The following is a 14,375-nucleotide window of genomic DNA, read 5'->3' on the forward strand; positions in this document are numbered from 1 at the left end:
TAGAAATGTTTGGTTGTGGTTCCACACTCAGTCACACAAAATATACCCTGTGATGCCATGCTGCTATCCACGGCATGCTGCATTGCTTACAGTTCATACTAGGCTTTAAGTGTGACTAACATGAGTGATAGACATCCATACAGGCTAATGAGGCATGGATAACAGATCAAATCACCACAGACGTGTTCGTTAAGATGCAACAGGGAACATGCTCTCCTGATGAATAATGGAATAATGAATTATTGAATTTGTACATGAAATGCTTGTTGGTATATGACATGCTTGCACCATGTTTGTTAACTAGTAGTGGGATATTAGGAATGCGAATGAACGCAAAGTGTCAGTAAATTAGCTTTTATTTTGCACTCTAATATTACAGTTTTTTTAATTTATAAACCTTCTGTCAAGTGTGTCATCAGAGACCAGGGGCAAGATGTCTGCAATTTAACCCCTTTGTTTTTAGTATTATAAAGAATAAGTCTCCTACCCAGTTGTTATCTAAATAGCCGGAAAGATTCTTTTTTTTTTTTTTTAAACTAAGATTGAACATATAAAATAACAGCAGGTTGCACTTTGCAGGTAAATCTGAGAGGAAAGCTGGGCTTGAGGCTTAATGCTTCCTGTGGGTAGCACTGAATTTAAAAGTTGCCAAAGGCAAAACACAGATCATAATTAGATACACGCTGCACCTGTAATCAAAAACACAGAGGCACAAAGAAAATAACAAAACATACAAAAAAGGATGCAGTCATCAGGATCATATCATTATTGATCAACACCCTGTTTATTCATAGAAGTCCTTCCTACTGATAAACCTGACCTACCTCCTCCAGAGGGAAAGCCATTTTCTCTGCCATTTGCACCATTGTAGTACACAGGGTGTAAACCATCTGTCAGAGCTATACAGATGAATGGAGCTGGGAGGTGGCTAAATGTGTGTGTGCCTGAAATGAATTCAATATGGCATGCCGTCTTCCCCATCTCTTGTTTTTAGAAGCATGCACGGAGGCAGCGGACGGACCCCTCGAGTGCATCGGCACATGTTGCAGCAAACGAGAGCTTTAGAAAGGAGATCAGTCTGCTGGTAATAATCTCCATCCCCTCAGGCCTTTTTCATGCAATTAGATAGTTATGTTATGATAGGAAGCGAGCACGTTTAACATAATCAATGCCACCAAGCCTCGGACACCTGAGTGACATGCTGGAGGAATAAGAACAATAGAGCATCGTTATAGCTTTGGTATTCAACTAACTATTGAGCTTTCTGTGGAAACGCCAAGCTGGGATAGCATTCAATGAAATAATGAGAGGAAAAGCATGCTTTGCAAGCACAATGAGGACGTCTTCCTGTTTTTTTTTTTTTTTTTCTCCCTCAGTCAGCGAGCTGCATAAAATCCATTCCAGGGAAATGTGGGTCTGCAGCAGCGAGCAGGTGCCGTGTAGTGGCTGTATCAAAGGGGGCGTGATGCTGACTTTGAGAGGCACTGAGAAATCGTACAAGCGGGGCATTTGGTTTGTAGCACATGGTGGCCAAACGTACTGTAGAGGGCCCTGGGGTGGTAGAGGTATCAAGACTGCTGTGCTGTACTCACCTAACATCTGACTGAAGAGTAGCTGCTCCAGGTCGCCCAGCACTGTCACCACCAGCTCCGGATCCACCTTCAGGAAGGGCTTGTCTCCCCCTTCCTCCACCTGGCCCTTGGAACCGGACTCCCCTCCAGCCCCAGCTCCCTGTTTCTTAGCGTTGGCCTTTGCTTTGCTGGAGAGGATCTCGTCATCGGACTTTCCATCCTCAGGTGCTTTGCTCAGGGGCTTCACCTCAGCGTAAGGACCACGAGGTATGCGGCTCTGCTTGCTCAGGGCAGAGGGAGCAGCCAGAGGGCTGAAGGGCTTGGGTTTGCCCTGGAACAGCGAATGCTCAGATTTGGACAGGTTTCGAGAGAGAGGGGCACCTCCTCCGGCACCGGTGCCGCCTCCTGCCGTCTTTGGCTTGCCCATCTTGGTCTGCCCTGCTCCGGGCTTGGCCATGTCATCACACCACTTTGGCTCATAAAGATGCAACTTCTTCTCAGCATCAGTGAGTACAGCCAGGTTTGTCATAGACCTCTGCTTGCGGAGATTGGAGGGCACTGGTAGCCTGCCCTCTGAGCTACCCGCCCGGTAAACCTTCAGTTCACCCCGCTGCGTGCTCTGGGGCACTCCAGACTTTGCCCTCTTAGCTGCCATACCAACTCCTTTGCCATCTGCTTGGCCGTATGCCTTTGTGCTATCCGTCCTTTCCATTTTCAAATCTCCTCTGCCTTTCACACTATTTCCAAGCATGCCCCCTGCATGAGACCATATAGAAAAACATCAGCAGGGAGAAATCAGGCTTCCTTACTCAAACCCTTCTCCCTGTGCAGAAAAAAAAAAAAAAAAAAAAAAAAAAATAGCCCATATAAAATGCTTCCTTTAAGGCAATCCTGCAGCCTTCTCTTTCTTCCCTCTTTCGTCCTAACAGGCTGCTGCAGCTGCAGCTGTTGCAGTGCTGCCCAGGCGCTCCCTTTCTCTCCTTCCTTCCCGTCCTCCTTTCCTCCGTTTTTTCCACTCTCCTCCCTTCCGCACACCCTCCTGCCGCTGAACCGCGCAGCAGCAGAATGACAGCGGCGGCAGACGCAACAACGCTCCCTCCTCCCCCTGCTTTCTGCTGCCTCTCCCTCGCCTCCGACTTCCCTCCCATCCTCCCTCCTCCTTCCCTCATTTTACCTTCTTTTAGAGATGCTCTGCTGTGTCTCAGCAGAATATGTGAAATGCAAGAGGGCGATGAGAGACGATCATCTGTGGCTTTTTAAAAACCAGGCACCATTCTCCTCTAACACACCATGTTTTCCCACCATCTCCTCTGATTCCTTTGTTCTTCCCCTCCCCCTCTCTCACCTCCAGTGTTGCCTGTTCAATACACTCAACATGATGCATGATTTGTGATGTTAGTGGAAGGGTTATTAATGTGTGAATGGATATACATTTAGATATGTAATTACAGACCATAGCATGAATTATTGTCACTGTCACTGCAACTACTGGAGCATCCAGATTATCTCTTGATCCTGTCTGAGCTTCCTTACGATATCAATTCCAGATTTACAGATGGATAAATCATACGCTACAACATCAGCAGTGTGTTGTCCTGCTATAAACGGATAACTGTATTTTTGTCATATAATATCAACTATGATTCCATGTAGGGTTATATATATAATGTGATGTTAATGAAAAGTGATGAAATAATGAAAATGATTGGGAAGTTTTTTGTCCAGTACTTGAAAAAACAGAGAGAAAACTTGGCTAAAGATACAAAAAGTGCACGGGCCAAATGGGTGACTTCACTCACTGAGCGAGCGACAAGATGTGCCAGTGTAAGCAAGTAACACACCCAAAACCACACTTTGGAAATATATCTTCAAGTCAGTGTAAGACACATGCACATACACACACACACGTGACTGCGTTAAATTGAGAATCCAGTCGCAACGTTTTTGCGCAGGGTCTTTTGCTGACATACGAGCGTAATCATCTTTTTAAGATATTCCACGCAGCCGTGTCTCAGGAGGACTGAGGAGGGTCTGCAGCGCTCACATGCAGCGCTGCTCCATAGAAACCACCCTCTCTCATCGCCTGCATGTCATCTGCACCAGACCTCAGCGCTCTGCGCAAACACAGCTGCCAAAGAAACATGAACATTTTCCGTAAACTACTGTGATACGGCCCACATGTTATCATGTATTCATTTTAAAGGATTTACTTTTTTTCTTCAATATACCAAATGTTCTGAATATATTTCTTCATTTTCTTTTTCGCTGCTCTTTTTCATTAAACAGCATGACTGAACAAGAGCATGCTAGACGGTGCATATCCACTGGATATGATTGACCTGTTTGCCACAATGCCCAGAGGGTACCACTCTAACTCCCACAGTGGATTTGCAACACACTCCACTGCCTTTTTTATTTGGGTTTCAAGACACCTGGGGTGGCCCATGGACCAGTGAGGTTGTTTGATCTGGCAGTTATGTTCTGGTAACAATGTCATGTCTTGTTCCTCCTCATCATGAGGTCTAAGGCTCCCCTGCTGACTCCAGATCACTGACCTTACTCCCATGATGCAGTGAAAAGCTCATTTGTTTTGGAGAGTGGGGAATTTCTTAATGAGTCATAGGGTAACAAATTCTGACATGCCAAATTTCCTGCAAGCCTCAGATATTTCTATGAGGACATCTATGTATAAAGTCTGCGTCATACACAAACAAAATGAACACCACCCATCAGGAGTTAAATTCATGTTATAATGTCTGGATTTTAGAGGTAACTTTTCTCTGTCTGTCAGTCTGTCCAATTGGTCAATCACTTTGGTCCAGACTGAAATGTCTAACATAAAACTACTGGATGGATTTTGTACAGACATTCATGAGCCCCAGAGGATGATCCCTGACTTTTCCTCTTGTGCAACCAGCAGGTTATGCTATGCTATTCTTGTTATTTTAGTAAAATGTCCCAACACCTATTGGATTGCCATTAACTGTGGTACAGACATTCATGCCCCCTCAATACTTTTAAATAGTAATAACTAATGTGATCCTACGACTTTTCATCCAGCACCATCATATGGTAATAATTTTTTTTTCAAATACTTTGGTTTATGACAAAATACCCGCAGAGTCAATTCCAATCAGATTATGCATTAGCAAGTGGGAACATGCTGACGCCTCAAACTAAGATGGTGAACACGGTAAACATACTAAAGACCACCACGTTGGCATTGCCATTGCTAACATAAAAGCTTGCCGAAGTTAGCATTTAGCTCTTGTCCCCATGATGCTAACACGTGTCTTTTACTGTTAATACTGAAGTTTTTTTGAAGTGTAATGTTCCCTCTGTAAAATGTAAAAACATTCAATCGCCACCAGTTCTCAGGAGAGATGAGGGTGGAGCTGCATCTTTCATTTGGTTTTTTTCACATCTGGGTTTGATTCCCACTCTTCAGCTGGTCATCTGAGTAATTGTATGTGTGTGTGTATGTGTGTGTGAGTTTGTGTGTGTGTGTGTGTGTGTGTGTGTGTGTGGATGTCTTTCTATGGTTGTGTGGACAATTTTTAGTTGAAACCATCGCTGTGAAGACATTTTGGCCAGTCCTCACAACTTCAAAGGGCTTCTTGAGAGTCGAGACGTAGGGGTTAGGCATTCAGTTGTGATGGTTATGGTTAGGGTAAGGGGCTAGGAACTGCAGTATGTCAATGAGTGTCCTCACAACTATAGAAAGACACATGTGCGTGCGTGTCTTTGTGTGTGCATGGTATGACATGACAGTTACACAGCTGCCTGTAAAGCATTTTCCCTGGACAGCACATGAAATCATTTTGGGGCTGCTCAGCTGCGATGATGCAATGGACTCAAGACCATCGGGGAGACCTCCACGTGGAACCGCAGAGGACAACAATGTAAATGTGCACGCAGCCACATGTACAAGAGGGCAAAGTATGGTGTTAAAGGCAAACGTGAAGATTGTGTTTATGCATGCTGTTCAAGTGGTGTGGTAATTTATGCTATACAAAAGCCTCTGAATCCAGATCTAATGGGATCATTGTGCGGACTGGAATGTGAGCAGCTTGAGGGATGAAGGCTGAACAGTTATGACAGTTTTTTTTCACCCAAATCCCCTTCATGTGCGGAACAACAGTCTGTTCTTGATGAACTCAAGCTGCAGGAGACTACAGCAAAGGTAAAAACCATCTTCTCTGAGTTTAAACGCTTCCTGTGATGATTAATTTGCTGCCTTGTATTAATCCTGGAGCAAAGATTTTCCCTGTTTCCGAAACTTGAGTCATTTTGAAGTAAGATTTCTCACCAGAGATCCTAACTGAGCTGTTATTTCTGCAGATGTTTCTACTGGATGGAACTGTAGTTAGAAAAAAAAAAAAAAAAAAAAAAATATATTTCATTTTCCAGCTAACTTGTTGTTGAAGCAGGATGACAGCTTACAAAGACACATCTCTCTGCTCTACGGTCAAAAACTGATTTTAAGCGCCCCTCAGGTCCTTCCAGAGGGAACGAGGGGAACTCCCAGACAGGAGGTGAAAGCTGATCCTCCCATCAAACCACTCAATCTCTCACAATCTCTCGGCCCTGCATCTGTCCACCCTCAGCTGAGGACCGCTCAGTCTCTGGTGTCGTCTCTCCCTTAGTAGGCTGGCTGGAGGCCCCCCCCCCCCCCTCATAGTCATTAAGATAATTAAGAAGCCAGTTAGAGGGTTTTATAATAGCCTAGTGCAATTACATGAGGTCATTTCTAAATTCAGTGCAAGTTGGGTGATTAGGAACATAAATACATCAGACATGTTTGCCAAAATAACTTATGTTGTAAAGTAATTCAGGCAAGAAATCTCAGCTTTGAACATAAGGCTGCTGTTTAATTAGTTCTAACAGCAGCTAAAAAGAGAAATGGACCAACTAATTAAGTGATAGATTATTTATCAATTTGAACAGGAAAAGGCTAATTTATAAGAGGTAGTATTTTAGTGCTGCTGACAGACTCATTGCAGTCCAGTATAATGTCAGTCAATGTCTGGCAGTTCTGGTCACACCGCACTCTCATTTGTTTTTAAATATACTCCTTGTATGCTGGCAGCTCTGGGTATGTCCGTCTGAAACACCTCATCAACAACAACAATGAAAAGAGGTCAACATGGGGCGTCGTATAGCTCAGTTGGTTGAGCATCCGCCCCATATACAGAGGCTAAGGTCCTCGCGGCAGTTGGCCCCGGTTCGAGTGCCGCATCCGACAAGCCCTTTGCTGCATGTCATTCCCCCTCCATTTCTTGTCTCTCTCCACTGCTCTATCAATAAAGGCACAAAAAGCCCCAAAAAATAACTTTATAAGAAAAGAGGTCAACATTAATGTGCTTGATGAGTTTCAGTTGTTTGGAGTTTGAGGTTCGGAAACAACTTGTTCTTTCTCCAACAGCGAGGAACAGCAAATTTAAACATCAAACAACGCTCAAAATGATGAAGCGTCCGGATAAACATCTTGACGTGACCTTACACAACAAACATGTTTAAGTATTAATTGGGTTTTGTGGTCACAGCTATTACCACTGAGTCTATAGTGTCTGCTCACTTACTTCAATCAATATCTATTATCTACTGTAGACCTTTAATTATGTAATGTCTCTCTAATTGGATTTAATTGATTGAGATGCGTTGGTTGTACGAGCTAATGGTGAATTACCTTCTCTTAGTAAGAAATTCCAAGTTCCTTAAAGTAATGAAAAACTGTTTGTGTGCACACATCATGTTTGTATTACAGTCTCCGAGCAACAAGATGTATGAGGAACAGGATCGTTGAAGGCATCAGAGCAAATACAGCTTTCAACTTTTTAATGATTTGCACAGCACTGACACAAATGACGTAAATCTAATCACGATGGCGCACCAGAGACACAAAAACATTTAAGAAGCGGTGCCGTGTGATTTGAGGGAAGTGCTCTGTGCCAAGAATCTGTGTTTTCCCACATGCACAGAAAGAAAGAAGCGAAGTTCCTCAGGAAATCCTGATGCACATAACAGGTGGTGCATACAGTATGAAGCGCTTGTTGTGAACTGGCAGCAGCCATGGTGAGAACAACTGCCACGCTGAAAGACGTCCAGTGTCAACATTCAGGCATATTACAGCTTGGGTGTTACAGGATGCAATATAATATAATAGGAAAAGCAGTGTTTTGCATAACCAACTGGTCGAACTCTGTGAACTGTGTGATTCCAAGTAACTTGTTCTGGCACGATGACACAACAGAAGGTGGACAAGGACTAGAGAGGGTAAAATAAATTGTAAGTCGACAAAGTGATTAAACTTTATGGACTGCATGCTCTTTAATTTTAAGATCCTGGACGATCACCTTCAGGTTTCACCCTGTTTCATAACTGAGTGTCAGCTCGTTGCAAGGTTTATAGCAGTAGTTCTCAGCTTTTATGGCTTGTGACCCCTTTAAAATGAAGCCATGTATATGCATGACCCTCATCACAGGTCGCATATGTCTGAGCTTTGAGCACTTCCTTTAATTTTTGGGGGGATTTTATGACTATGCTGGATAGCTGACATTAGAGAGATGACAAGTAACTAGGGGAGTTTAAGTCCTTGGTATTTTTCCATAACTAACATCAGTTAAAGAAATCCTGTAAGAGAAATCTATAGTGTGCCCTTTAACCCCCTGACCCGTGAGCACTTCAAACATTTTTGCCTCTCATATTGATTCCTTTCAATCATTTCTAGCAGCTAAAAATAATCATTTTCAGTATTTCACAAAAAATGGGCAAAGACCACAGAAAAGTCTCAACTATAACACGTTTTTTCTTTCCTATATCAATCATTTTGTAACCTCTTAGGTTGGGAACCAGTGGTGTACAGCATCTGGTGTGACTGTGAAAAAATTATCAGTGGTAGGAAATTCAAAGGGACTCACCTAGTTCATCACAGCAGACCTCCATGGAGTCAGAGGAGCAGTCACTCAGATCATCCAGGGAGGCATCTGTGTCCTCGTGGACCTGAAACCTACAGGAAAAGAGACAAACACAAACATTTTAATGGTCAAAGAAACAGATAGAAAACAGACGAAACGTTGATTAAGTAAATATTCCTCAAAGCAGATGAGCTGAGGATGCATCACATCTAATGTGTCCTAAAAAATAAACTCTCTGTGCAGCACAGCTTATCTTCCCATCTAAAAAGGTGAAACACTGCCCTCACCTGAATCGGAAGGGAGCAACAGCGGCCATGTTGACTCTCCCCGGCTCACTCCCTCTGCGTGGCATGTTGACTGCCTGATATGAAGACTTTGATTTGTCACTGAACACTTCTCCCTCAGAAGCTCCCAGCTGCCGGTTGGAAATGTTTCTCATCTCTTTCTGGAAGTTCCCCATTCCACATAGAGACACCGCTGGTATCTCATTCCCATTTGCACCTTTAGTAAAAAGGTGACGTCCTCTTCCCTGGCCTTGCTGGACGTTAGCCGAGAGCTGGCACAAGGAATCGTCCTCATCTGCATTGTCCACACCCCTCAGACGATATTTCCCAAAGGTCCAGTTCTTGTTGGCGTTTCGTCTTAACTGGAGGTCCCGCAAAGCCTTCTGGGTCAGCGTGCTGGTGCGGAGGTCCAGGGTATCTTTAGAGCGCGGGACTTCCCTCTTCGGTATCTGAGGGCTGCTGTATGCCGAGCACGTTCCATCAGTGCGCGCTGTCGCTGCGGGACTTCTATGAGAATGCAAGCTGCTCTTTTGCTGCAGCAGGTGATTCTTTAAAGCTGCACCTCTCAGCAGCTCCGCAGAACCTGAGGATACCGAAGATGAAGAGTAGGAAGGTCGTCTTTTGGCGGCATGCTGATAGTGCACTGTAGGATTGGGGAGGCCGGTGTATTGCTGTTTGTGATCCATCTTTGAGAGCGGCAACATGCTTCGAGGTAAAGGAAGACTAGAGCCGACACCTGCGTCACTGTGGCTCTGAGATATGACTTTGATATTCACTCCACCGCTCATGGTTGGTGAGTGTCACAAGGCTGAGGTCTGGAAAAGAAAGCAGCAACATCAAAGATGGAGCAACTGTTTCAAATACACATTTCTCATTCTGCAAATATAGTATATACATATATAAGTATAACCATAACAGCAGGAAGATCCAGAGGAAAGTGTAACAACATAAAAGTAAATTTAGCACAAAAAAAAAAAAAAAAAAACTACAGCTGTAATATTAGTCAAGATTTTATGTTGCAAATGTGACAACATCCTGCCGAGTTATTGACAGATGTGTGAGATGTGTTTACTGTTTCAAGGTTTTGGTTTTACTGAAAGAAAATCATCAGAACAGAAGAAGCAGAGAGTATTTGCACACTGGATAAAACTCTTCATCAGGCAGATGACTAACATGACAAATGACAATATGTACTGTAAGTGCTGAGGACTTCATGGCCAAGACAGCAATAAACCAATCAAGCAAAACAATTTAGATAAACACTTCCAACAGGACAGGAAAATAAATGGTTGCCAAAACAGCTATTGTAGAAATCACAAATAAATATGTGAAAAAATAAAATAGGGAATACAAGTAATAAAACAATATTGCATACGTTTCAATATCAATCAATTCCATCATTAAGGATATGAGGTGTGTGCATGTACACTTACTGTAACATTCACAGCATTATTCAAACAACTTTAGTTCTTCAGAAGCTTTCAAACTGCTACTCAAGAAGTTATATAATGGACTATTTCTTGGTCACAAACAGTAACTTCCTCTAGTCTCCCCCGGTTTGTATGAAGCTACGCTAGCCTTGCTTGCTGGTGGTAGCTTCATATTTAGCCCACATCCATCCTCTCATTTAACTTTCGTCAAGAAAGCAAAAAAGTTTTGCTATGTAGTAATAGCAAAACTTACAAATAGCTCTTTTAAATATAAGTGGACTGGCATAAAAAAAAAAAAAAAGCTTGATTAAAAAACAGAAAAGGTTTTGAAACTTCACGTACTGTGGTACACAGGTTTAAATATAAAGCACTCGTTGGGAGACTGTGGGCATATATCCATGCTGTACACAAATATGATGGATTATAAGCTCTAATTTAAGATTCATAATGTACAAAATACTGTAAAACAGCTGTGCACGCCAGGGTGTCTGCCTCACAGAGAGAAGGTTTCTAACCACATGACCTACTGACTGAACGTGAGCATGAGCGAGTGGGAAAGAAGAAAGAGGAGAGGATGGTTTGAGGGAAGACCATTATACCACTGTGTATCAATTACAACATCAAAGTAGCCTTTAAGTCTGAGAACCAGACCAGTCACCGGTTCAAATTCCTCAACTGGTAGAAACATTGAGATCAAGAACGTGAGTGAAACTTTAGTGTTTAATGTTATTTCAGTAACCTCTGGTTCCACTCTTAAGTGAGGCAGTGAAGCAGCTGATCCAAGGCAATAGGAAACTAAAACTTTCCCACAGTTTAATGAGGATTAAAAGAAACAAAAATGTTTCCCAAGAGCAAGGAATTTAAATCTTGATGTGTTTAAAGTAAGATTAGAAATCAAACAGCATTGCACAAAATCAATCAATGCCTCAGTAGCATCTAAAAAACATAACATATGTTCCAACAGCTTTGCCTAATGTATTCCTGGTCATTTACCCACAACCTCCAGTGTGAAACATGCTGTGAAAGCCAGTGGCAGACTGACACCACTTGGCACGTGCAGCAGGAGAATGGCTCCTTTCAGGCCATGCCAGCACCGGCTGTCCCCACCACGGCCCTGCAGACAGCACCCCGTCTCCACAGATATAACGGTGGGGGCTTCAACAGTCCCACAGCTACACCACCACAACTCCATCCCTTCATCCCATCTCATATGATAAGCACAACAAGCTGACCGTGATGTTATCTACTCACGTTTTCAGAGGTGGTTCAGGGCGATGCTTTAAGATCAGGCGAAACCACCAATTAAAAAAATATCAATATCCTATAAAACAAACAGATTCTTCGCTCTTTATCCCGTTTTCCTTACACTCTATAGTCTAAGAAGTCCTCAGTTTAACATCGTAATTTTTTACCTTTTAAACTTTGATACTTCTCAACTATATAATGTAATTCCGTGTTTCTTTCAGACATGCAACTTCTTGGGAAAACATGATGTATATTTTACATGTCAGTCACATGTTTGAGTAAGTGTCCATGTCAAACCAAAAGCAGAAATAAGTAGTCGGTTAAAAATCATTTAGTCAACAAAAAATGTATCTGCAGCTAATCTGATAATTCATGAATCATCCGAGTCTGTTTTGACTGTAAACTGAAGATCTTTGGGTTTCCACCTGCTGATGGGACATCTGAAGACCTCACTCTGGGAAGCTCTGGTGGCCATTTTTCACAGTTTTCTGACTCTCTGTACAAATAACAGTGAGTGAAGAAAATAATCTGCAGGATAAGGTTCATTTCAATGAGAGCGAGCGATTAACTGTGTTTAATCTCTCTCTCTCTCTCCTTGTTCCACATTCTGAGGAACACTAACAAAGTTATCGCTTACTTATCGTCTTTTAGGAGAAAATCAGTTCATTTAACCATGAAACACTGAATGAGCTCATTTGAAGTTGTTGTGGGAATTCCCGTCATGTGAGACATGTAAGAAAATAAAAAAATCAGTATATCTCTGACTGCCAAAAGAACTTTACTTCAGCAGTTACATATTTCTTGTTTGCAAAAATGAATATTACAGCATGAGCCCTCGATATAACAATAATGTTTTTGCTCCTTCTGTCTACTCTGTTCATGTGACCTTTATTTTGTCTGTTTGTGCTGAAAGTTGAAACCCTCCTCTGTTATTTTTCCTGTTTCTCCCATTTTCTTTTTCCTCAATGTTTTTTTTTTTCCCCACATCCAAACCGAGAATCTAAGTATAGAAAGTTGTAAACCCTCCTGGAACAAACTTGTGATTTTAGGATTTTAAATAAATAATCTTGACTTGACTATTTATTTTTAGTAGCAGTCTTAATAACAGTTGTAAAAATGTTTGTGGTTAGCGGAACTGAAATTTACAATAATTGAATTTATGTCCCTGCGTGTTCCTCGGTATCTATCCGCCACATGCATCATCTGTGAAGAGCAACTTAGATTTAAAAGGCCACTTAACTTAAACAACCTGAAACACATGGAAAATACTGCTTCATAGAGACACACAACACACACACAACACACACAAGGATGCAGATTCATAGATTTAAATAAACACAACACAATGGATCTAAGTGAACAGGAAAAAAACGATAAAAGAGGAAAGAAAAAAGCATTACTGACTTTCCCACTTACATTGGTAACAACCTCAAATAAGTAATAACAAATCAAAAACACATGTTTCTGTGATTTTAAACTGACATTGTGAAATGAGTTAAGATGTTTTTTCTTTTGTCTTACCTTAAGGAATAAATGTCCGACATTAGTCAATCGTCAACACAGAAGGGAAATGAGCAGACAACAGTGTGGTGCGGTGCAGACTAACTTGCTCCCCCACAGAGATGCTCCACTTAACAGTATGATGCAGTTTACAGTAATACAATTTAGACCCACGTGCTGCTTTAAAGTGAGTCAGGGGAAAATCGATGCTGGATGACACCAAGTCTCCACATCTCCTGCAGCTCCACACTCCTGTTTTTGTTTTGTTTTGTTTTTTTCTTTCCTAAGGTCTCTCTCTCTCTCTCCCTCTCTCTCTCACATACACACACATATTTCACCTATTATGAACAGACTTATTAGTGACTCATGTTTCAGTCTTTCTCTGGTGACATCAGGCTTTGTCGTCCCCCTGGGGCTCATGTCTCTGTCGCAGTTTTGATGTGACTTTCAGCTCCTTTTTAACATGCCAGCCTTTCAACATGCCATCATCAAAGCATCCAGTCAGCTAAAACTGCTCCAGCACTCCGAACCTATAATCAGCCAGAGTCAGGCCCAACTAAAGATACTCGTACAGACCAATGGCATGTCAGCGCAGGATCACTTTACGCTGGAGAAGTCTCCACACTGCAGAGCCAAACGGTCTGATAATTCACTCATAAGACATCAGAAAAAATAAATAAATGCTGTAAAACCATTTCGGAAGAAAAAAAAAAAACATGTCCGTCTTGTGTGGAACTCATCATCATTAAGTCGTTTAAGGGCTTATGATGCCCTCTGTAAATGTTTTGTTGTGTGCCAAATGTAAACTTATGAGGTGTCACCTTTATGAAAAATGGTAAAAGTTAAATTTCACTCGCAGATGTCTCACGAAGCTGCTGCAGTACAGACAGACAGAGTCTCTCTCTCTCTCTCTGCTCCAGTTTTTCTCCATTTGTGTTGAGCGCCAATAGATAATAGAGTTGAACGAGTGCATCATTATCTACATGATTCAATTTTCTCAAGACTGTCGTACTATCTAGTTTTTCAAGAGGCCTGATCTAATTTTTATATATAGCACCAAGTCCCAGATTCCTGATTCTCATTGCTTCCTCCTGTGTGTGTGTGTGTGTGTCGTTGCTTTGTTGGAGAAGATTTCTGTCGAGGGCCGATATTAACTGAGGTCACCTTTACACTGCACCAAAGACACACATGTGTACAGAGTAACACTCGAGTGGACAGAATTAAAGCGTAGCTCTTCTTACATTTGGCTGAAGGCACACTTATTGTTAGGTGATACCAGTCCAGACTTTGTGTTGCCATCGTCTGTCACAGCTAAAAGCTGCACTTTGTGTTTCACTTTCCCCTCCAGCACCACTGTTTCTCAGCTATTTGGGAAGCTTGACTTCGAAGACACTGTTTCTTTGGAACACCTGACTAATTTTTGTTTTA

General features: G+C 42.2%; 1 protein-coding gene across 10 annotated transcripts in view; it reads right to left on the minus strand.

The window, feature by feature from the left end:
- nav1b (neuron navigator 1b) overlaps positions 1–14,375 on the minus strand; it is an 84,355-nt gene that overhangs the window by 43,102 nt on the left and 26,878 nt on the right. For 6 of the 10 annotated variants that reach the window (XM_056390824.1, XM_056390832.1, XM_056390857.1 and 3 more), the window contains exons 2-3: positions 8,776–9,587; positions 8,492–8,580 (exon numbers count right to left, since the gene is read on the minus strand). In XM_056390824.1, the coding sequence (XP_056246799.1) occupies positions 8,492–8,580; positions 8,776–9,560 (874 nt within the window). In that variant the 5' untranslated portion in view covers positions 9,561–9,587. Of the gene's footprint in view, positions 1–1,592; positions 2,634–8,491; positions 8,581–8,775; positions 9,588–14,375 lie in introns of those variants that run through there. The other 4 variants (XM_056390881.1, XM_056390872.1, XM_056390864.1 and 1 more) reach the window with 3 other exon arrangements.

Source organism: Seriola aureovittata, chromosome 2, assembly GCF_021018895.1.
Source record: "Seriola aureovittata isolate HTS-2021-v1 ecotype China chromosome 2, ASM2101889v1, whole genome shotgun sequence".
Lineage (NCBI taxonomy): Eukaryota > Metazoa > Chordata > Actinopteri > Carangiformes > Carangidae > Seriola > Seriola aureovittata.